Genomic DNA, 23857 nt, shown 5'->3' on the forward strand with positions numbered 1-23857 from the left:
CCTCCCCTTATTTATTTATTTATATCAGTATGGAAACAAACACTTATTGTATAGATTACAATCCTCTGTTATCGTTTGTTTTGTTTCTCAAATTATTCTAGGTTTAGAGTGTGGGAGATCTTCATGTTGGCTCTTTTGTCCTTTTGATATGTCCTCATTATTTTCTGAGTACCTCCTTAGTTTCTGGTACAGAATGTTCCAGTCTCATTTTTCATTTTCCATGCATTAGCATGGAAGATCAAGACATTTGCCAAAGGAACTTTGTTTCTTTTCAATGGAGGTTAGTAATTTCAAGACCAAGACATTGCAGTTTCCTCATTGTTACTCAGATACCATCGTTTGTAGGCCCACCTAGTGGATAAGGTAGGAAATGCATGTACGTACACACAAATCTCTAATCTAGTTCCAATTTTTAAAAAACATTATTTCATACTGATCTCTCAAATTACATTCCAACACATTATCTTTCACTCTACCTTTCCCTCTTTCCATATTTATAACTCAATTTTCCAACAGTGGCAAAGCTGGTTCTTAATTACCCACAATGTACTTATTAATTTGCTCAGTCCTAGAGTACAAATATCTAGAACTGCTAACCCATATATAACACTGTAAGACAAATCTACAAACAAGAGTCCAGGATCTGAAGTTTGTTATAATTCTTTTGTCTTTAGCCTTAGGGCAGATTGTCAAAGTAGTGCATTCCAAGTCCTCTAGGTCAGATCCCACTCCCCCAACCCTGGCCCCCATAGCTCCTCCCATGTGTTATTCACTTGGAATACAGTTAGGTTCAAGTGTTTTTCTTTATATTCCACTGAATTCCTCTTCCGTACACGTTGATTTATTTCTGGAGCATGTTAAAAATTAACATGGTTCTAATGTCATAACACATTCAAACCCTTCTACTCCATTTGTCACTCACCAATCTCCCATTCCTACCCACCAATTTCAATAGTTCCTGATTTGTCTTTCCAGTATTTATCTGGGACAACTAAGCATACACATTTCCTATTTTCCCTACCTTCATACACAGAAGGTGGCATCTTATAAGTATTCTTTTGCACTTTGCTTATTTAACAATAAGTCCTGGAAATCAAACTATTATCAGTTCAGATATTTTACTCATTCTATTGAACAAATACCTAATACTCTAATGTGCTAATAAACCATGGTTTTACTCTCCTGTGTATGGGCATTTACGTAGTTTTTAACATTGTGCTTTTACAAATAATGCAATAAAGAGCCTGAGGCATATGAATTTTTGAATTGCTATAGGTATATATTAAAGGGAAACTTCTACAAGTGGGAATGCTAGGGTCAAAGTTATAAAATTCTTGGCCCATACATTTTGAATCCTTATGTTGTTTTTGGTATTGATGTTTTTATTTCACAGAAAATTTTTGCAAGAATCTTTTTATAATGCTTAAAGGTGGCAACATATATAAATTTACACATACATGTGGCAGCTAAAATATAATGTGTACAGGTCAGAAACTACTAGATTGCACATGGCATCGCACAGGTGTCCCCTGCCTTATTTGTGGCACTTTGGGGAGTGCACCTAAAATATATTTAGGTCTGTTTCCCCAAAAAAGGAGTGCATTAATTTAGCTATTCCTTTTCTTTTTCTTAAACATGCACTTTCCTACATAATCATGAGGTAGGAAAATAACATGGGTTGTAGCATCAAATAAATCCACACTGGAAGCCCGTTTATCATATTGTTATCTGAACAGTTTACTTAACCTCACACCCATTCTACTTACTGGCACATACAAAGTATCACTCAAGGAATATTAATTTGCTTTCCTTCTCTGAAGTTGAAGTCTAGTTGATGTTTACTAGATAGTGAGTGTTGGGTTTTTAGGAAAACAGCCATACACATAGATCTAGCATTTAGAATTATTTCTTGGAACACAAATATGTCCTTGATCAAATTAGTTTACTTCCATTTGGGGTGTATGTGAATTTCCAAACATTCCTGAGTCTCCCTTAGGCTTCTCTAATTGCTTCTTGGGAAGCATCATCCTGTTGGCTTCACAGAAATCAGCAGCAGCCCAGGCAACATTTGAAAATAACTTAAAAACCCTGAATGGCCTCTCCTCTTTGGATAATTTCCTTAGAACATTAGTCCTTTGAACACAGACCTGGTTGCAGAAAATGTCTCTTTCTCAGCAGGAAAACTCCAAATCCCATTCAATCTTCACCTCCCTCATTCTAGGTACGAGGTGGGGGAGGCAAGGGATAGGGAGAGGGAATCAAATACTCCTTTCTGGAAGAATGTTAGCATGCATGCGTACACGCACCTGCACACACGATTTCTTCTTTTAAAAACATAATAATGAGTACATTGTATAAATCAGTGTTGCCACATTACAAAGTTTCAAAATCTTTGTACAAGACGAAAATACACAAAAAACAAAACAAAAACCTCTGCCTTCAGTCTGGAAAGCTTGTAAGAACAGGCCCTATGTGGAGCTCAGCCGGCTGTCAACATTCAGGGAATGATCACGTCTTCTGTGATATCATTAACTCCCAGGTGGATGAAGCAGAGAAGCTGCCCTGCTTTTCCTGAAATTTTCAATTGTTTTTTCTGTTTCTCTTTCTTGGCTTATCCTCATCCATCTCCATCCCCAAAGACACTGCATGTCAGATAGTACACAGAGTAATTTTTAACTTGCTTCTTTTTGTCTTAGAACAAACTTTCTGTCGTTTTGTTTCCTTTTGGTTTGGTCACTTTTTCTTGATCTTGAGCTTTCTATCAAGGGAATATCTCATAGTTACGGTCCATATAATCTCCATACAGTAAAGAGATAAGACCTACATCACTTTTTTCTAAGCTGGGGGCTGCTCTGCTGTGTCATACTGTTTATTCATTCCAGAGGCTGGAAGTCCAAGATCAGGGGTCCGTGACGGTGGAGTCAGGGCCCTTTTCTAGATAGCAGACTTCATGTTGCATTCTCATAAGGAGGAAGGCTTTCTGAGTCTTTTTAAATGTTCCACTGTTAACTTGTTTTTTGTTATGTTTTTGAAAAGTCTAGTGCAGGTCAAATTACTTTGCTCTTGTAAGTTATTAGGTCTTTTTGTCTAGAAAATTTGATAATTTCCTAAAGGACTTAAAGTCATTTTCTGTATTTCTGAAGTCAAATAGTTTTAGCAGGATATGCCTTGGGATGGATTATTTGGAGTTAATCTTTCCAGCTATCTGGTAGGCCCTTTCAATATGTAGAATTAGTTTTTTTTTTAGGAATGTTTTCTTGGATAATAGTTTTGAATGTTAGCTATATCCTATTCTGTTTTCTTCTTTACGGACTCCATTTACATATACAGCTGTTTCTTCTTTGCTTATCTTCCATTTCAGCTATTTTCCAACTCTTTATATTCCTTTCTTCATCTAATTTTTATTCCCCTGGTTTTCTGTCTTTCTTCCATACCTGATTAAATCTTCATTTGAGTATATTCTTCTTGGGCACCTTGTCACTTAGTCAACTCTAAAATGATTTTTCTTTCATTTCTCTCCTTCATTCCATTTACTCTTTCCATTCACTTCTGGCTTTAGTCTTGTTTTTAACAACTAAATATCTTATTCAGGGTGTTTTTGTACAGCCCCAAATGCTTGTCTGTTTAATCTGGAGCGTTATCTTACAATTTTCTTCTGTTTCATAGTTGTTTCTTGGAGAAAGGGTTCATCAGCTGAAGTGTATCAATTCTGTTTCCTAGTAGTAACCTTATAAACACTTGTTTCAAAGTTTCTTTTTCCTTTCTTTCATTTAGTAGATTTAGACTACTTTAAAAGATTTCTAGTTCAGTGGAGCCCTCTTTTGCCAATGTACCAAAGTCCCATTTCTTTCCTGGATTTCCTTTCTTTTTTGGTGGTGGTGGTAGGAGAATGGGTGTTGAGAATTTTGATTTTGTTTTTCTAGATCATTTTAACCTTTTATTTCCTTTCACCTCCCAGTCACCAAGGGTACCATTCCTTTTTTGCCTTTTTATTCTCCAGAAGGTCTACCTTCAAAGACTTCCTCCTCATGTCATATACACACTTTCAAGTTCTATCCCATAGTCATTTCTCTGACTTACAAGGAAACAATCTCAGTATTTTCACAATCTGGCAGTGGTTTTAGACCAATCTGAGGACCATTGCTAGCATTTTTTTCTCAGGCTGCCCTTGCTTGCTAGAAAGTTTTATGGTAGAGTTTGGTGGTGGTTTTTACCATTAACATTTTTATCATTCCTATCTTGTAGTTATGCTATCAATGTGTGTGTGTGTGTGTGTGTGTGTGTGTGTGTGTGTGTGTGGTTTTATTTGTTCTTGCTATTCTATATTTTGGGGGGTAGTTACTTAGGGGAGATACAGGTTTAAGTACCTACCCATTGTCTGTGCCTGCTTAGAAGTCACTGGCTTGAGATTTTTAGTACAATCTAGGCAACAGCAACTCAGGCTATAAAGCTGTATGAGGGCTGGCTTGCAGTAACAAAGATACTGAAGAAATTTTAAACTGCAAGGCATCACAGTAAAAGACAGGCAATTTTCCTTACAAATTTAGTTGAGTTTCTAGTTCATCCTTTTGAGGGCCCAGATTTATGGGTAGTGTATCAGTAGGCTACCAACTTGGGTTAACTCTGACCTCTGTCTTCTATTCTTTTACCTTATTAGGTATGAAAGCTAGTGTTCAAGTTTATACAATTTAACAACTGCTCATAAGGTTATGGGACAGTTTCAGTGTTCAGGGGACCTGAGTTCCCACCTACATTTAGTATTGACCTCAAGACTTCTCACTCTCTACAAGCTTACTGATACATGTAAATGCTTATTATCTGATACCCAGCATGATTAGATTACATTAGATTATTTTTTCAACAGGAAGGTCAAAATGTCTTTCCAGGCATGGAAAATTCTAAGTTCAATTTTAAAAATAAAATAGCCTTCAAAGTCTGTGAATAATATCAGTTATTTTACTTGTATTAAAAAAATGAAATGACCTCAGATTTTCATTACTTTAAGACAAGTAAGTCTAGTTATTACATCAAATGAACAGCATATAAATCATTTAGGTTACGCAATATATATTGCTATGCAAATTTCTACAATATATTTTAAAATTATGCTTACTTTTCTATTTAAAATCTAGAGAAAGATTAAGAGAATCAAGTATGAACATCCCTACATTAATTATATGTAGTTTACATGTTCAAGTTTGAAATTGGTAAAATAAGAAAAATTATAAAGAAGTATAAAATTCTTAAATGATAAGCTTTGCAGAAAATGGAAAAATTGATGTTTACCATGTCAATGAGACAAAACATCCTGGCAAATGATCAAAGGAAAAAAATCCCGAGACTCTAATGTTGAAATCTCACCAAAGGAAGCTGAACTCTGACAAACCAAAATGTGAGGAAAAAAATTTTTTCTTACTTAATAATAAGACATGCTAAATTTATACTTAAGTAAATTTATTGCTAAAATAATAACTGAAAATATAGTACCTGTAAACCCACAAAAATACGTTTGTTATTAAAAAGAGATAGCACCATCCAAACCCCAAATTGTGGAAAACTGGGAAATTATAAAACCCATGAAAAATCAAAGGAGTTTTTCATATAACATAAATCATTGTATCATTTCATAATTAATTATTTGTACTTACTTCTACCTGTATTTCTCTTTTTCTACTAATCCACAACACCTGAAATAAAATAAAGCCCCATTCTGAAGACTTGGCTCAAAATGAGGTGCAAGAAGATTTATGTTCCCCTTTGCACTTTTCTTCCTCCTTTCTTGAAATAATGCCATAAAATTCATTAATAAAAACCTACTTTATTTCTCCCCAAATCTAAATCTGCTGTATTTCTTGACTAAATTGTTTTCTGGATTACTAGACAGTATAAGAAGATTCTTGACAGAACAACAACAAAAAACTTGAGAAAATAAGAGTCAAATCCTGCACTTCTCCTAGAAGTTTCATATTGCCACTTTAGGGTTAAAAATGTAGTAGGTGTTTGGTACTCAGTGCTCTGTTTGGTGGTGGTGGCTGTCTTATATAAGGAACTTTGTAGCATTTTTCTTGGTGAAAACCACTGCAAAAATTCAATATAAGAGTTAGGAACAGAAATTAACACATCAATTTTACAACTTACTTCTGAAAGAGACCATTTATTTCTGTGTTCTAGAAGATGAATGAGTAGAACCCATAATTCTTTAATGCAGGAACATGGGCAGTGGTGACTTGCTAATGCTTCAGAAGGCCTAACCTGTAGAGAAGAACCAAACTGAATTCTGTAAGAATTTTACATGCTACATATCTCTCTCCAAATTTTTTTTTTTTTAAGATTTTTATTTATTTATTTGAGAGAGAGAGAATGAGAGAGTGAGAGCACGAGAGGGAAGAGGGTCAGAGGGAGAAGCAGACTCCCTGCCGAGCAGGGAGCCCGATGCGGGACTCGATCCCAGGACTCCAGGATCATGACCTGAGCCGAGGGCAGTCGCTCAACCAACTGAGCCACCCAGGCGCCCTCTCTCTCCAAATGTTTTACAAGAATTTAGATGACTTAAAACTGATGTTCAATTATATAAAATTGTTTACAAAATATGTCCCATTCCATTAAATTTTAAAATAAATTCCCATTTCATTTTTTTTTTTTTTAAGTAGGTCCCACGCCCAGCGTGGAGCCCAACGTGGGGCTCAAACTCATGACTCTGAGATCAAGACCTGAGCAGAGATCAAGAGTCAGATGTCCAACTGACTGAGCCCGCCCCTAAATTCCCATTTTACAACCAAAGTATAGAATGAACTTTATTTTCAAACTTTAAAAAAAACCTTTGCTTTAGGGGCACCTGGGTGGCTGAGTCATTAAGCCTCTGACTCATGGTTTCAGCTCAGGTCACAATCTGTGTCCTGAGACGGGGCCCGGGCAGGATCCATGCTCAGCATGGCGTCTGCCTATCCCTCTCCTTCTGCCCCTCCCCACTGCTCCAGTGTGCCCTCTCTCTAAGATCAATCAATAAAATCTTAAAAAACAAAACCCAAACCAAAAACCGTTGCTTTAATCATCACTGTTCAGTAAACGTTTCCTGTAAAGGGCTAGATAGCAAGTATGAGGCCTTCTTGGGACATAGTCTGTCACAACTCCTCAACTCTGCCACTGTCCATACAACACTGGCCACAGACAATAGGTTAAAAAAAAAAAAAAAAGGATGGGCTGTGGTTCAGTAAAATTTACAAAGCAGACAATGTGTTAGATTTGGCCTCAGGGCAATGATGTCCTAACCCTGATCTAATCCATCAGCCACAACAGAAAAACTTCTAATAAAAAGATTAGAAAACAAATTTTAATCCACTATAAAGCAGACTAAATAATATATTTTATTATATATTTATTTATATTTAATTTTATAAAGGTTAAGTATTTTTTTACCAAATATATCCTCAGTGGCCCTAAATAATGCAAGGCATATGCACTATATTTACAAGTATAGCTGGACTTCAGAAATTCATTATGTAATTACTATTTCATATATACTACATTCATGTTTCTAACATAATACAGAGTCAAAGATAACTGTTAAGATGTTACTAAGCCAAGAGGCTGCTGGGAAGATGGCAGAGTAGGACGTCCCTGGGCTCACCTCTTGCCACTTGGCCGCCTAGAGAGCACCCACGTTGGCATAAATAACCCAGAAAGCAGCCCAAAAACTGGCAGAACAGACTCCACAGCCCAGCATAGACAAGAGGCCACAGCAAAGCAGATCCACCCCCTCTGATCGCTCTGGGCAAGATCCCATCAAAGCCGTGCCACAAGCCTGGCAATGTGTGCACGGCCCACACAAGGGTCAGCACCACTCCAAAGTGAGTCCTGCCCCAGGGAGAGGGGAAGATAACCACACACCAGTCTGACTGTGACCCCAGCAGTGAGCTGGGGGCAGGCAATGGGTCTGACTGCAGGCCCCACCCACCAACAAAAGCTTCTCATGGGACTACACAGGGACAGTGCCTGCAGTTTGGTGCTACTGCATCTCTGGCAAACGCCTGGTCTGACTCAGCTCAAGCCCAAGGCAACCCCAGAGCAGCCCACTAATACCATGGGCACCAGACTCTGCCCACAACAGGCAGAGAGCCATCGCAGACAACAGGACTGAAGGCAAACACATCCTAGCCACAACGGTAGGACACCCCTGGAGCAACACACATAGGAGACACCCCCTGAAGCACCAGGTTCTGGGAAACAGACATTGTACTGCCCGACCTCTTCTTCATAAAGCCACTACTTTCAAGTGCAGGAGATGTAGCTGACTTTCCTAACACAGAAAAACAGACAATGCAAGAGACAGAATGAGGAGACAGAGGACTATATCCCAAATCAAAGAACAGGACAAAATCAGAGCAGGAAACCTAAGTGAAACGGAGGTAATATGTCTGATAGCGAATTTAAAGTAACGCTCATAAAGATACTTGCTAGAATTGAGGAAGGAGTCCAGGACCTCAATGAGACCCTCCACCAAGAGATAGAAGACATAAAAAGGAACCAGTTAGAGCTATTGGACTTGTTAAATGGAAATAAAAATAGACCATCTGGAATAAATAGCAAGCAAGAGGAAGTAGAAGAAAGGATCAGCCACCTGGAGGACAGAGCCATGGAAAGCAATCAAGACGAGCAGATGAGAGGGGGAAAAAATATGCAAAATGAAAATAGACCCAGGGAATTCAGCAACACTGTCAGGCATAACAGTCACGTGATAGGGATCCCAGAAGGGGAAGAGTGAGAAAAGGGGGCAGAAGATTTGTCTGAAGAAATAACAGCTGAAAACTTCCTGAATCTGGGGAAAGAAAGAGAAATCCAGATCGAGGAGGCACAAAGAGCCCCCAACAAAAACCAACCCAAAGAGGTCTGTGCCAAGACACAAAGGCCAAAAGTAGTGATAAAGAGAGAATTTTAAAAACAGCAAGAGAAAGGAAAGCAGGTACATACAAGGGAAACCCCATACGGCTACAAATGGGTTTTTCAGCAGAAACTCTGCAGGCCAGAAGAAAGTGGCATGATAAGTTCCAACTGCTAAAAGGAAAAAATCTACAGCCAAGAATACTCTATCCAGCAAGGCTTTCATTTAGAATAGAGGAAGAGATCGAGTTTCCCAGAAAAACAAAAATTAAAAGCAAAACCAGCCATGTCCTGTCACATGATGCCATCGGCCTGTGGGTCCCAAATTCACAGTCCAGCCACCCTCCTGCCCAAGTCAGCATGCAAGGCCTGCCACCTGCTCAATGCCAAGTCAACACACCTTCACCTCAGACTGCCAAGGGCTCAAATTTACACTCTTCCCCTTCAAATTCCAGCCCCTGTGCTCAAGTTTGTGCACAAAAGTGGGCATAATTATAACAGCAGAATGAAGCAACCCAAACATCTAACTATTTCTGTGGAATATATAATAGATAAAAGGAGTGTGCTAGGCTGAGAACATCTCCAAGAAGCACATCAAAGAACAATACATACAGCATGATTCTGGTTAGTAAAAAAAAAAAAACCAACAAAAAACAAAAAAACAAAAAAAACCTGGGAAGAATAAAACAAGATGAAACCAGAGAGGGAGACAAACCATAACAGACTTCTTAAGCATAGAAAAGAAACTAAGGCTTGCGGGAGGGGAGGTGGGGGGGATGGGGTAACTGGGTGGTGGGCATGAAGGAGGGCATGTGATGGAATGAGCACTGGGTGTTGTATTCAACTTATGAATCACTGAATTCTACCTCTGAAACTAAAAATACACTATATTGTTAATTAATTGAACTTAAAAAAAAAGGAAACCCCCTCCAAAAAAAAGATATTACCAAATCATGTCTGGTCAATCCACTATATAACATTAATTATAAAATTATATAGACCAGATTTCAAAGATTTTGATAATACATAAAACAATCTAAATTTAAAAAAATCATAAATCCTGATTTCCCATAAGGTTTATGCTAACAATTTGAAATAACTGATAAATCTACAAATTTCCATTGTTAGAAAATGAGTAGGTATTGTAGCACCTTTAAATCACTGTCTGCATTAAACACTCTATTAAACACAATTTAGTAAGAACATGATTTCTCCCATGATTCTACACTTTTTTGAAAAACAAAATCTCCCTTTAAATTGTCAACTAATTTTAGCTAAGTACTCATTTATTGTATTATGTAACTATATATATATATATTATAAAGGGGCTGGACTCTATTTGCATATAAGTTAAACTTCCAGTTATTGTCATAAACATCCTGTTTTCACTTATTTTTGACAAGATGGAAAAAGCTATTTTTAAAAACAAAACAACTGCCTCTGATATATTAATTTTACCATTTTAAATGTTTAAATCAAATTCTTTTCCAATTCAACTTCCAGACAATAATAAATATAAAATTAGGAGAATTAACAAGTAAACCAATCAGATTAAATTCTCATAAACGACACACATTAAGGACTATTGTCATTAAACATCAAAAATACAAATAAACTTTTTTTAATTTAGATTCAAGTAGCCAACATATAGTACACATTAGTTTCAGATGTAGTAATATAAACTCTTAAAACATTACCTTGTCATACCTGTTGAGTGACAGGCTTATTAAATCACAAAGGAGATTTTCACAATGTTCTTCAAATAGGCTGATGTTGGTTAAATTGTCACCTGCCAGATTCATAAACTGATGACCATATATAACTTGTTCTAAAAATATAATAAAATATATCCTATTTAAAACCACAGTAGATTTTACAAATTCGAAGGAAGAAAGTAACTATACTCCTTTAAATTCACTTAAGGCAAAACTGCAACATATACAGTTAAAAACAAATTTCTTTAGAAATAAAAGTTAAATTTGAGGCAATTCCTTTCTTATCTGATCACTGATATACATTACCCCAAAAAAGTTTTCAATTTTCTCAAGTGCCACTTAATAGACTTCTCTTTTCTTAATGTGGTCATCTTTAAAATGTAACAATGTAACATCACTTAAGGAAAAAAAAAATAAAAGCGGGGAAATGCTAGAAAATCTTCACCAATATTTCTGACCAATAAAGGCTTTAAAACATTTTTAAAACAAATACTGATAAAACTAATCACATATAATTGTTTTGTGGTGTGAACAGAGCAAACCAAGGTAATAGATACTAAAACGTGTACCTATCAGATTAAGTACTGCTCTAAGGAATTATTATCTGAAATACAAAGTCCATGTGAGAGAAGAAATTATGTATTTGTAGACATCTTTGTATGTTTGTGTGCATGTATATATATATATGTGTACACATACACATATATATACATACATGTATTTTTGTATTTATTAGCTTACTGAAAATCAGATATTGAGATAATGGATGTTTTTATAACCTATAACCTAAATTGATAATTTACAAATAGGTAATATTTACAAAATACTGCTAAGTTGATAATGGACTCTAAAGATGCCAAATAGCAAGACCAAGAAATAAACAGGCAATATGTGAAATAAAAAAGTATTATCCATAATATATACAAACTACTAATTTTTTTTAAAAAAAGAAACATGAGCAAAAGATAATGAACAATAAAGCAAATATAAAAACAATAAAATTATATAAAAATGTTCAACTTCATTGGTACTCAAAAAATTGCAAAACAGATTCAATATCATTTTTCATGTATTATTTGGCAAAAAATAAAAATAATTGATAATATCCACTACTGGCAAGAGAATGAAGCAAAGCTATGCTTGCATGTACACAAATTGGGGAAACTCTGTACAGCAACTAAGCAGTGGTTACGATATTAAAGCTGAATGTGCCACTCCAATTCTAAGAATCCACTCTACAAAATAACTTGTACATGTGTTCAAAGATGTACACACACACACACACACACACACACACACACACACACACACACGGATGTTCCGTGAAATATTACTTGTAGTACCAAAAATATGTAAATAATGGAAATATTAAAAAATAGACTTGGCTAAATAAATTACGACAGAGCCATAACATACAGCCCTTAAATAAATGAAGTACTATATGTACTGACACGAACAGATCTCTAAAAAACTGTTGAATTAAACATTACACAGAATACTACCATTTGTGGTTAGTTAGAAACAAAGACAAAAATCCTACCCAAGAGTTTCTATGTATATATACATACACACACAAACTAATATAGAAGTATGGAAAGATAAATGGACCAAACTGTTCTCTTGAGAAAAGGAATTAAGACCTTGACTTTTTACTTTGGTTACTATTTGATGTAAGATAAAAATTAAAAAACCCGGAAAGCAATGATGACCTGTAATTAAAAAAAAAAAAACAAAAAACAATTAAGGGTTTAGATTTAAAAAGGATATAAATCAGAAATCCATAAACTTACTCAATTTTTCACCCAGCATGTGAAGAATTTCTAGCACCATCCAATGGATATCTAAGTGGAGATGTAATAAATGCCATGATGGTGGAAAAAGCTGTGAAGGATATTATCAACTGTGACTGAGAATTCATAGTACTTTAGTAGGCATTTTATAGCATGCTACGACACTCCTCCATAAGGACAAGGATCAGGAACCAAGTAACCTACCCACTCTTCAAAAGCTCAGGGAAAAACTTGGTCTTGTTCATTAGAGGATTCTTTCACTGGAGATCTTTGAAAGCGTATTTTCATTTGATGCTTTAGGACAGACCCATCTTAGAGCTGCTAAATAGACTTGTATAGTAAAGGTCCCTTCTAACCAACCTCTGATTTTACTATAGCTGCAAGGCAGTAAAAGAATTTTTTTAACCACTTATTTTCATAATCTTGTTTTAGACTTTAGTTAGGAAATATGTTTTTAAATGTAATGAGTACCCAGGAACTCCTATGAAGTATTCTAACAGGAGAAATAGACTATCACATTGTAGACACTATTGAGATGCCCATTAAGAAACTGAAGTTAAAAGCAGTGAAGAAATTTACCTTTCAATTCATGTGTTAAGATTAAAATCTAACTCTGATTCAAAAGCCAGTGCTCTTAACTACTGTGCTGTAGTAGGGTTGTCAATAACCTTCCTTGAGCCAACATTTAGTATCACTTTAAAAATAAATGACAATGATATACATGTTCTATTAAGAGAACAAGGAAGAATGATAGAGAGGGGACTTGTCTTATCAAATGTGCAAACAAAATAAAATGCTACACTAATACAACAGTATTGGCTCAGAAATAGATAATAAATAAACAGCAAAAATAGGCAAGAGAGAAATAAACATGGTATCTCCAATCAGTGGGGAAAACATGAGCCATTCAATAAAAGACTGGTTATTAACTTATTCATTTGCAAGAAACTAAAGTTAGATTTCCCACCTCACAGCATATTTTTTAAAAAGAGATGAATTAAAAAGATATATGTAAAAAACAAGTATATTTTTAACAATCACAGAGATGATACACAAGAAAAACCTGACAAATGTGACTATATACAAAACTTAAACCATCTCCATAGCAAGGCAAATTGCTAAAAAAGAAAAGATAAATTGATGAAAGTATCTGTAATACATAATACCCAACAAATATCTCTAATAAAGAAAGTTCCTTAAAAATAAAAGACAGATGCTTAACTGAAAATGCCAATTAAATACTTTTCATATGTAAGATAGGTAAAATAAGAAATAGAGTCTTAAAAGATACTTTTCATCTTGTAAGATTTTTCTTGCTGTTGTTTCAGAAAAGAACAGTATTTCAGTGTATGATTTTTTTGTGTATGTGCATTAAAAATTCAGCCTTCTGATCTTTAAATAACCTCTTTTCAAGTTTGCCTAATTAAAAAGGCTATGAAAGGCAAAACCTAGTTGAGAACCTTTGCAGTCTCTATTTCCACTGCTAAATTATTTTTCTTTTCTTTTCTTTTTTTTTTTTTAAAGGTTTTATTTATTTATTTGGCAGAGAGATCCAGAAAGAGAACAAGTAGGCAGAGAGGCAAGCAGAGGGAGAGGGAGAAGCAGGCTCCCCGCCAAGCAGGGAGCCCGATGCGGGGCTCGATCCCAGAACCCTGGGATCATGACCTGAGCCGAAGGCAGCTGCCTAACTGACTGAGCCACCCAGGCGCCCCTATTTTTATTTTCTTAAGCATTTGATGAAGATCCAGAAAATAAAGCCAGTCCAATTTATAGAGACCAAAATGAAGGAAAAATATCCCTCTCCCCATAATCTATCACGAATATTTATTAAGTGTCATGATTACAAGCAATTATCTATTTGCTTTCTATGAATTAGACATATTAACCTCTGAATTCAGGTAGGACTTTTTATTTTTAATATTACATATATTGGTCCCTGATAAGAAGAGTATTTTGTTATTGTTAAATTTCATAGAAATACATAAACATTTATTCGTACCTTACATTTTGGCAAAGACACATTCCTAAAAACTGAATGTTATTCAAATTGGTAAAGTCAAATTGAATGAAAGAAGTTGAGAGTTCAGGGAAACCCACGGGGAATTACAATTTGCCATCCATATAAGCTCACATTTTCCTATGGAGAATTTGTTAATTACATCTATAAGCTGGGTCATGCTATCAATACAAATATTAAAAGAACAAAACTTCTATAGGAATGACTTCACAGGTAGAAGAAAGGGGAATAGTCAAAACAATCTTAATCATATTCCAAAAAGGTCTCAAAAGAATATACATAATGCTGTGGTTTTGAAGCTGTAGCTTTTATAATAAGGTGATCTTGAATTTTACGGTAATAAACACTAGGATTTGCCCAAACCTTTATCAGTGGGAAAAATGGTACAAATTTTTAAAAAGTAAAGGTTATTTTGCTTTGAAACTTGTACATATCTGCACGTTATAAACTGGAATTGAGAATAGCGATCACTGTTTCAGTCTATATTACATTCTAAGCACTTTATTTAATTTTAACTTATCTAATTTTCCCAATAACTCTAGGAAGCAAACCAATTATACACGTGAGGAGACTGAGGCAAGAGGTGTTGCTTGCCCAATGGCACATAATTAGAAGAGGAGCCAGAATTTCAACTCAGAGGGTCTAGTCCCTGAGCTGCACTCTTGACTATTTTCCCTCATTCTTGAATGAATGAATATTCCTTGTGAAAAGAAAAAAAAACCCCGAGGATTTAAAAACTAAATGAAACAAGTCAAACCTTAATTTGGTTTTGATTTACAAATGCTCCTGGACTAATGCTGGGAAGTTCAGATAGATGTCCAATATACAAGAGTAATCCATGAAGTTCATCAACCAGCACAGATGGAAGCTGTGCCTCCAAAGTTTCATAGGGATGGACAGGAACAGAACTCTCAGCATTTTGTACCTTCAGGTACCTAAGAAAAGATGGATACGCAAATAACCAGACTCTGGATGAACATGCACTCAGAAATTCATGCAGTAATCAAAATACTCATCTGACATCTTACCTAAAGATGAAAACTTTAACGTAATGAAGAAATGTCACGCACTGCTGCCTAATATTGTCTGCTTTGCAGTGTAGGGTGGATATCTTCCCTGAAACCAAAATAGATTCAGTGATATCAAAGTTTAAATAATTAATCAGTGGGCAGTGACAAAAAAAAATTTGTAAGCCATACAAGCAGCAGTTCATTTGTGATTTCATCTGTTCCAAATTTATCACTCTACCATACATTCTGATCCAACCACACATAATTACCACTTCCTGCTCCCTGAACGTAGGTTTCAGTACACCTCAATGATTTCGTCTATACAGTTGTTTCTACCTGGAACTCTTCCGCTCCCCAAAACTTCTGCCTACTTATTTTTTCCTCATCTCTGTAGACCAAGATCTGGCATCACTCTGTGATGGGCCCCTAAACAGATGAAGCCCCTGGCTCCCATAGCAGCTTATACAGGCCACGATTACTACACTTTTCCGTCTACCATGCTGTCCTATGCTTGTGTGTCTGTATGTCCTACCAACTACAAACTCCTCAGCAGATTCTTCCACTTTGATTCATCGTCACCTTACACAGTACCTGGCCTGAAACAGCCTCAGGTGATAAATACTACTCAACATTTACTGAGCACACAGTAGGAAAACAAAACAGCCCTGACAGCAGATAGCTAACAACTAGGTCATGATGTTCCCTAATGAAATTAAAGTTTTCATGAAATATCAAAAGTAATCAGATGGGGCCACTCTGTGATTATGGTGAAACAAGACAAAAACAAAATCTCTCTGTAATTATGTCTGAATACAGAAAGAAGGCACTATGCAATCACAGAAAAACAAACAAAATACAAAAACAAAATATTTCCCTCTTGCAGCTAACATGACTATTACTTTACTAATTAGAACCCTCCTTAGCCTTTCTGGGTCCCACCTCCTAGACAAAAATTAACATATTCAATTCATTACACTGTCCCTGCTTAACACCATCCAATCCTAGTCCCCTTAAACTCTCTCCAAATCACCAGTGTAAGTACAAACCCCATCACAAGCCCCTCCCTACTCTCCCTGAGAAGCCCCAACTGTTTCTCATGATGTGTACTTCCTTCTTGTGTTAGTAAGCTACTCAACCTTTCACTGACCAAAGGTGTGTTCCAGGTGATCTTTAGTTGCTGGGCATCACTAATAACAGGTATTAGCCTGAGTACGTCACAGGCATTATATCATTTATCCTCACAAGAACTCAATGAGGTGGGAACTGTTACCTGGTGTGAGACCCGTAATTAGCTAGGGTTGGAACCCAGGCTGACCACAGTGCCATGAGTCTAATTCCTACACTGGAGCACAATTGCTAGAAAGGAGAAGCAGCTAGCCTGCGCTAAAACACTGTCTTCAATTCCCTTCACTACCTTAACTATAGCAACCCCCCTCCATGAGTAACCCATTAAATGTCAAAAACAAACCAAAAGCAGAGCAAGAAGACAGCATAAGGTCCCACTCCCCGCCCCCAAAGCAAGTTAATTCACTTTAGAAATGTTTAGCCTTAAATCAATTTTATCACATAGAAAAATACTATGAATCTCAGCTACAACAAAATTTAAGTGTTATATTTTTTCTGAACACTAAACACTATCCTGAACTTCTAACCTAATGCTTCTTCCTCCATGTTATTATATCCCAATTACACATCATAGATAGATGTGCAATTCAATTCCTTTTTGCTATTAAAAACATTTAAAACTTACCAAAATCACAGTTGGCCTGTAATAAGGTTTCCAAGTTGTACAGTTGCTGCCTAATTTAAAAAAATATAAGGTGAGAGTTAATTTTGGAAAAATTTAAAGCATGTATTATAGAGATATTTCCAAATCTATTACATAGCTTTAGTATGTGCATAGCCTCTCATTTATGAATGATGTTTAAAAAAGTTGTGGATATTTATACAGGGTCAGACAGTCAAGACTGAGAAAAGATAAAACGTGCCTTTGTTTGACCTTCCAAAAATATCTATTAAAAGCTGCATATATGTATATATAATTATATATTATAAATATCATTAAATAATGTTAATTGTGATGAGATACTGTTTATGTTTTTTAAAAGTTCATATTTTTAAGAAATGCTTATTGAAATATTTAAGGGTAAGATAACATGATGCCTGGAATCTGCTAAAAATACTCAAACCAAAAAAAAGAGGGAAAGGGACAGATGAAGAAGTGTGATAAAACCTTGATGGTGTACTGCCGCTGAGAGAGGTTATGTGAAGTTTCGTTAAAGTATTCTCTCTACATTTGTGTATGTTTGGAAAAGTTCATTAAAATTTTTAATGTTGTCCAACTTAATCATATTAATTAATTATATTACTATACAGTCTGAAAGATGTATCTGGAAAGTCTGAATTCATTCTCTAAAAATCAATGAAAGACTATGACGATTCAGTAACAAAAGTATTTTAGTTTTCTTCCAAAATTATAATACGGTTCAAAGCATTAAATATTTGTCTTCAATACATGATGTCAATGTTGAATAAAAAGTCTGAAAAAGAATGAAGACTCACTAAAAAACGAATCATTAAAATCACTGCTCCATCAAACATTACATGATTGTTGTTACTGATAAGATAATCAAGAGAGCAACATGAACAACTCCTGCTTTTGTAATATTGGTATCAGAAACCACCCAGCAAAGTAACTTACACAACTGAAAAGCATCAATGGTCAAAGGCAGTTAAAACCAAAACATACCTGAATAAATGAAAGAGCACTCTAGATGAATTCACTAATGCTGTTTCAGTAACCCACTGAATGGCAAATATTTCCACTGTATCTTCTTCAAAATTAGTTGGTAAAGGATCAAGATTCAAAATTAATCTGAAATGAAAACTCTGATCTTATAAAAAGTATGCTAAATCCCAACTATAGCATATTTTTGTCATTATATAAATCCATATTGTATGTGACATGTCAACAATGATATCATAAAATTATGATATGCCCTGGTACCTTACATATTCAGGAATTACTACATTTAGATTGTATGAAAAATTCAGTCATATGGAGTGATAAAGTGTAACTAAAGAGCAATGTAACTTAGGGGAAAAACTCAAAAAGTAAGTCTAGGGAACATACTTTTTTGGCCTGTGGTCTTCAGTCGAAGAATTTCATCCTTTGAGGGGACATTTAATGTTTAAAACAGGTAAAAGTTACTGAGCCATGTCTGGAGCATAATCAAACTGAATAATCTCTTTTAAGGCCTCAAACAAGGTACAACTATAAAATCAACAAAAATGGCTTCCTTTCTGAAATTGCCTCAGCAGGTATTCCCAAAATATTTCAACAACTGCAGTTTTACAGCAACTTGTGTACAGCTGCCTAAGGCAAGAACTTTAAAGAATAATATTTTTGTGAACTTACACAATCTGGTGAATTTATTCAAAAGTTAAAACAAAAATAAGTCTATGACTTCTGTGTATAGATACACAGAATTAGAAGGAACTGGGGCAACAAAACAATGTCTATGTCTAACTTAAGAATTACTGAGAAGCTCCAGATTATTATTTCATGTTTTAGAAGGATATTCCAATTCAAAAAGCCCAGCTAGCTCAGAATTCACTTTAAGTAAAAGGGAAATTAGTGGCCAGCTTCCTACCCCAAAACTGAGATAGCTGTGAGATAAGAAAACATCCGGTAGCAAGAAGTTCTCAATATCCAAAAATCTTTTAGGTACGCTTTAACCAGGAAACCGACAACAGAGATGATAACCTGCACCCATGTTATATACTAAGTCGATTTGCAAAAACATGGCTTGAACAACAAAGTTTAAGTTGACTTAAATCATAATTAAATAACATTCCTAACAAACTGATGAAAAATTTGATAAGGGAAAAACACAGTCCCCGATTTTTTACCTACCGCTTAAGGGCTCCGCTGGAAAGGTAGGACTCTCCAGAAAAATGATTTCCTCCTCCTCTGTTGTCAATACCACAAGAAAAGCAAGGGGGTTTGCACCATTCTGTCCCCAGCTCCAGTTCCAAGCTGTCGGTCAGGAACATCGACGCAGTGGAACAGTTATCCATTATTTACTTTCTGTCCTGAAATGTTTGGGACTCCTATCATTCAAGACTCCAAAGATACTGTGATTAGATTCCAGGACGATGGGCGGGCCAAGAGATTGGCGGTATCTCAGAAAGTTCTCAAAACGTCCCCCCAGTACAAAGAAAAAAGCCCGAGAAGCCAATTCCTCAACGACTCTCCCCACACCGACACCCCGACAGCAAGGCTGTCAGAACTTAGAATGCACCCCCGACTGGCTGCGGCAGAACTTCACATCTGCCATCTAGGTCGGATTCTGCAGCCGGGACAGCGCGAAAAAGAAAAGAAATGGTTGCAGGACAGATCCAGCTTCAGCTCCCGACCCCGCCTCGACCTGCACCTCCCGCTACGTTACCGAAAAGTACCGAGCCAGTTTCCCAACAGTGTCGTGGAAAAGCCTCCTTGCGCACTTCGGGTGGGGATCAGGAACCGCCCGGCGCCAATCTTTAGTCCTCCCAGCCGGAAGGCAAGTTCCGCCAGGTTCCCACTCGGCGGCGACCAGCGCGGGCCGGGCACAGGGCGAAGGAAGCCGGTGTCCTGCGCACCGGAGCGCCCCTCCTTTGAGGCACGGCGTACCTGCTCACACTTTCGGCCCCCGAGGTCCGCCCCCAGCTGTCGGGTCTACAACCCCGGCGTTAGCGAGGTCTAAATCAGAAACAGGCGAAATTCCCGCCACTGCGCGCCCGCGCTCAGGGAGGGCGGGGCCACGGCGCAGCCCGCCCCCTGAGATCCGCTCGCGAAGTCTCTGCAGGAACCGCCGGCGCTCCGCGAGTTCTCGCGAGAGTCAGCCGCCCAAGAACTCGATACTGCGAGCAGCTTTTTCTTTCTTTTTTTTTTTTTCCCTCTGTGCGTGTAGCTTTAATTGGTGAGTTCGGCTGGAAGGCGGGGCCTCACGGGGAAAGGAAACTGGAGGCTGAGGTGAGCAAGGCCTAGGGACCTCTGGGTATTCTTCGCGCGGGACGCAAGAAAAGAGTTTTGCTCAAGTGAGTCCGAAGTGGGTGTCTCATTTACACCCAGAGCCGCGCCATCCCCTCCTGTTACCGGGCTAGTGCCGGCAACTCTTTTGTTAAGATCGAGGATGCCTATTGTTCGTGGTTTGTGGACAAGGCATGTGCAAAAATGAGGCTAATCCAGTGTATAGTAGCACTGAATAAGTCAGATGTTCCTTGCTTTTGACGTAAAACTGTCGCTCCCCTTATTTGCAACACATCTGGACAGGTTTAAGTCCCTTAAACCTGGTCGCTTTTGTGAGATATAGCCCATGTGCAGCATTTTTATCTTTTTATATTTTAAAAGTATTCTTTTAAAATCTCTTCAGAAGACTTTCTAGTCTAAATCAGAGTTAACACATTTAGGCTTATCACTGACTTAAGATTCAAGAAAAACGTGATAATTGCTCCTTCAGATATCCTATAATTTTGAGTATTCGCCATTGCCCATTCCTCCATAATAGTTTGTCCTGTGTTTAATTCCTGTACAGAGAACCTGTCAACTCCTCTGTTCAAACCAAATACTGCACATGTTCTAAGAAATGGGATGAGGTGTGTGTGTGTGGGGAGGGGGGACACAGTATGATCTCTATTCTGACTGCAACCTAGGGCTACTGTGATGGGTCCTATGTCCATTATGTTCACATCATGTGTCTTCTTGGTGACCACTGCAGCTTTTTAAGGTCCAGGTGGAGTGCTAGCATGACACATTGTCATCTATAACAAGCCCTAGGAAACAGTGTCTAGGTATGAGAATATTGGGCCCTGGCACTATTTAGGAGAATTGGGTCAATAGACAGTCATTATTATTTCTTCCTCTAATCAAAACATTCGGATAGACCCCTTTCTCCTTTTTCAAGTGCCTGATGAGTGATCAACTTGGTTGAACCAGTAAGTAGAATGTGAAGAACCAAGTAAGTTACCTGTAAATAACGTAAGCTAGTACTCTAATGCATTTTGGTAAGAATCCCCAGCAAGTTAACAGGCAGCATACTGAAGAGAGGTAATTAAAGATACTTAATGAAAGGGCATTTATAAAGGTATGGACAGGGTTACTGGAAAACAAAAAGTAATCATGAAGCATCCAGAACTAATCAGAGTCATTATCACCCTTAGGCCTAAGAGATTTGGGGGAAGAGGGATTACTAGAGCCCAAGGAGACTTGTTCAGGTAGGAGACAGCTACCTACCTGATAGCCACCTATAGTACCTTCATAGAGGAACATAACTACTGCCAACCTGCCACCCAACAGGGAGGAACTGGAAGGATTAAGTATGCAAACCACTTTCCCTCCATACTGCACTGTCCAACTGGTGGTTTTCATTGGCTAAAACCAACCTAAAAATAGAGGGCAAGGATGTAACCTATAAAGTTCAGGCTCCTAGGGAGAGAGTCCAGCCTGAAGAAGGGTAGAGAGTGAATCTGATGGGGGTAAATTTTATCAAGAAGACATAAAAATACTAAATGTATAACAACTTCATAAATATATATATATAAAGGGACAAATTTATTAATTATAGGAGAAGTTAATCAGTAATTAGTTACAGACTTCAACACTTATCTCTCTGTAATTGGTGGAACCAGTAGAGAGAGAATTAGTATAGACTTGAACAGCACTATCAACCAACTTGACCTAATTGATATATTTATAGGTGACACAACCTGACAGTAGTAGAATACACTCTTTACAAGTACACATGGAACACTAAGGTAGACCACATTCTTTGCCAGAAATCAAATTTCATCAGCTTTAAAAGGATTGAAATCATACAGAGTATATGGTCTGACCACAATGGAATTAAACTAGAAATCAATAACAGATACCTGAAAGAAATCTCTAAATATTTGGAAATTAAGTAGCACTTCTAATTAACCCATGGATCAAAGAAGAAATCACTAGGAAAATGAGAAAATATTTTGAATTAAGTGAAAATTAAAGCACATTAAAATGTATAATTTTAACTGCTTACATTAGAGAAGAAGAAAGAGTTCAGTTCAATGATTTAAATTTCTATCTTAAGAAACTAGAAAAAAACGCAGCAAAATAAAACCAAATCAAGAAAAATGAAGGAAATAATAAAGGGGAGAAATAAATGGAATGAAACAGAAGAATAGAGGAAATAAATGCAATCAGAAAGTGGTTTGTTGAGGCACACCTGGGTAGCTCGGTTGGGTGTCTGACTCTTGATCTCAGCTCAGGTTGTGAACTTGGAGTCATGAGTTCAGGTCCAATGTCAGGCTCCATGCTGGATGTGGAGCCTACTTAAAAAAAAAAAAAAAAAAAGTTGGTTCTTTGAAAAGATCAGTATAATTGATACACTCTAGCCAGACTGATAAAGAAAAAAAAAAAAAAGAGAAAACACAAATTACCAATATGAGGAATTAAAAATATATCATCACTCTAGACTCTACAGACATTATAAGGATATTAAGAACATTTTTATGCCAAGAAACAGATGAAATGGGCAAATTCATTGAAAGACACCAACTGCCAAAACTCACAAAAGAATATAAAACTTGAATGGCTCTATATCCTTCATAGTAATTTTAATCTTTAGTTAAAAAATTCCTCTCTCTCTCTCTCTCTCCCAACCCCTCTTTCTCTCACATACTACACACACACACACATAATTCCTACAAGGAAAATTCCAGGACCAGAGGACTGTACTGTTGAATTCTCCCAAAAATTTAAGGAAGGAATAATATCAATTCTCTACTAACTCTTTCAGAAAATAGAAGAGGATGAAATACTTCAAAACTCATATAATGTGGCCAGCATTACACAGACATCAAAACTTGACAAAGAAAATTATAATCCGGTATCATTCACATGGAGACAGAAATTTTACCAAATAAAATCCAGTAATATATGAAAAGGATGACATATACTAAAAAAATCAGGTTCATCTTGGGAATGTAGGGTTGGTTCAAATTTCTAAACACAATTGGAGTAGTTCATTATATCAACAGATTGTAAAAAGAAAACCACATCACCTCAATCTGCAGAAAAAAAATCACTTGAAATATTCAATATCCATTCATGATAAAAACTTGTCAAACTAGGAATAAAAGAAAATTTCCTTAACCCGATAAATGGTAACTATGACAAACCTACTATTGAAATCATGAAAATGAATGCTTTCTCCAGAAGACTGAGAACAAGGCAATGAAGTCTACTTTCTCCACTTCTGTTCAGCATTGTACTGGAGGTAACTAACCAATCCAATAAGGTATGAGAATGAAAGAGATGGGAAAGGAGGAGGGAAGACTGCTATCATTCTTAGATGGCATAATCATTTATGTAGAAACTCCTTAAAAATCTAAAAAAAAAAAAAAAAAAAAAAAACCCAGCTACTAGAACTA

At 36.6% G+C, this 23857-nt stretch overlaps 1 protein-coding gene across 6 annotated transcripts in view; it reads right to left on the reverse strand.

Moving 5' to 3' along the window:
• MMS22L (MMS22 like, DNA repair protein) overlaps positions 1-20191 on the reverse strand; it is a 128609-nt gene extending 108418 nt beyond the window's left edge. For 2 of the 6 annotated variants that reach the window (XM_025862857.2, XM_073893668.1), the window contains exons 1-8: positions 19326-19850; positions 18159-18284; positions 17160-17209; positions 15428-15515; positions 15157-15334; positions 12383-12473; positions 10575-10705; positions 6139-6252 (exon numbers count right to left, since the gene is read on the reverse strand). In XM_025862857.2, coding sequence (XP_025718642.1) covers positions 6139-6252; positions 10575-10705; positions 12383-12473; positions 15157-15334; positions 15428-15515; positions 17160-17209; positions 18159-18284; positions 19326-19489 — 942 coding nt within the window. In that variant the 5' untranslated portion in view covers positions 19490-19850. The other 4 variants (XM_025862847.2, XM_025862866.2, XM_025862879.2 and 1 more) reach the window with 4 other exon arrangements.
• Positions 20192-23857: the final 3666 nt, after the last annotated feature.

Source organism: Callorhinus ursinus, unplaced genomic scaffold, assembly GCF_003265705.2.
Source record: "Callorhinus ursinus isolate GAN/ISIS: 27379988/994484 unplaced genomic scaffold, GSC_fseal_2.0 scaffold6, whole genome shotgun sequence".
NCBI lineage: Eukaryota > Metazoa > Chordata > Mammalia > Carnivora > Otariidae > Callorhinus > Callorhinus ursinus.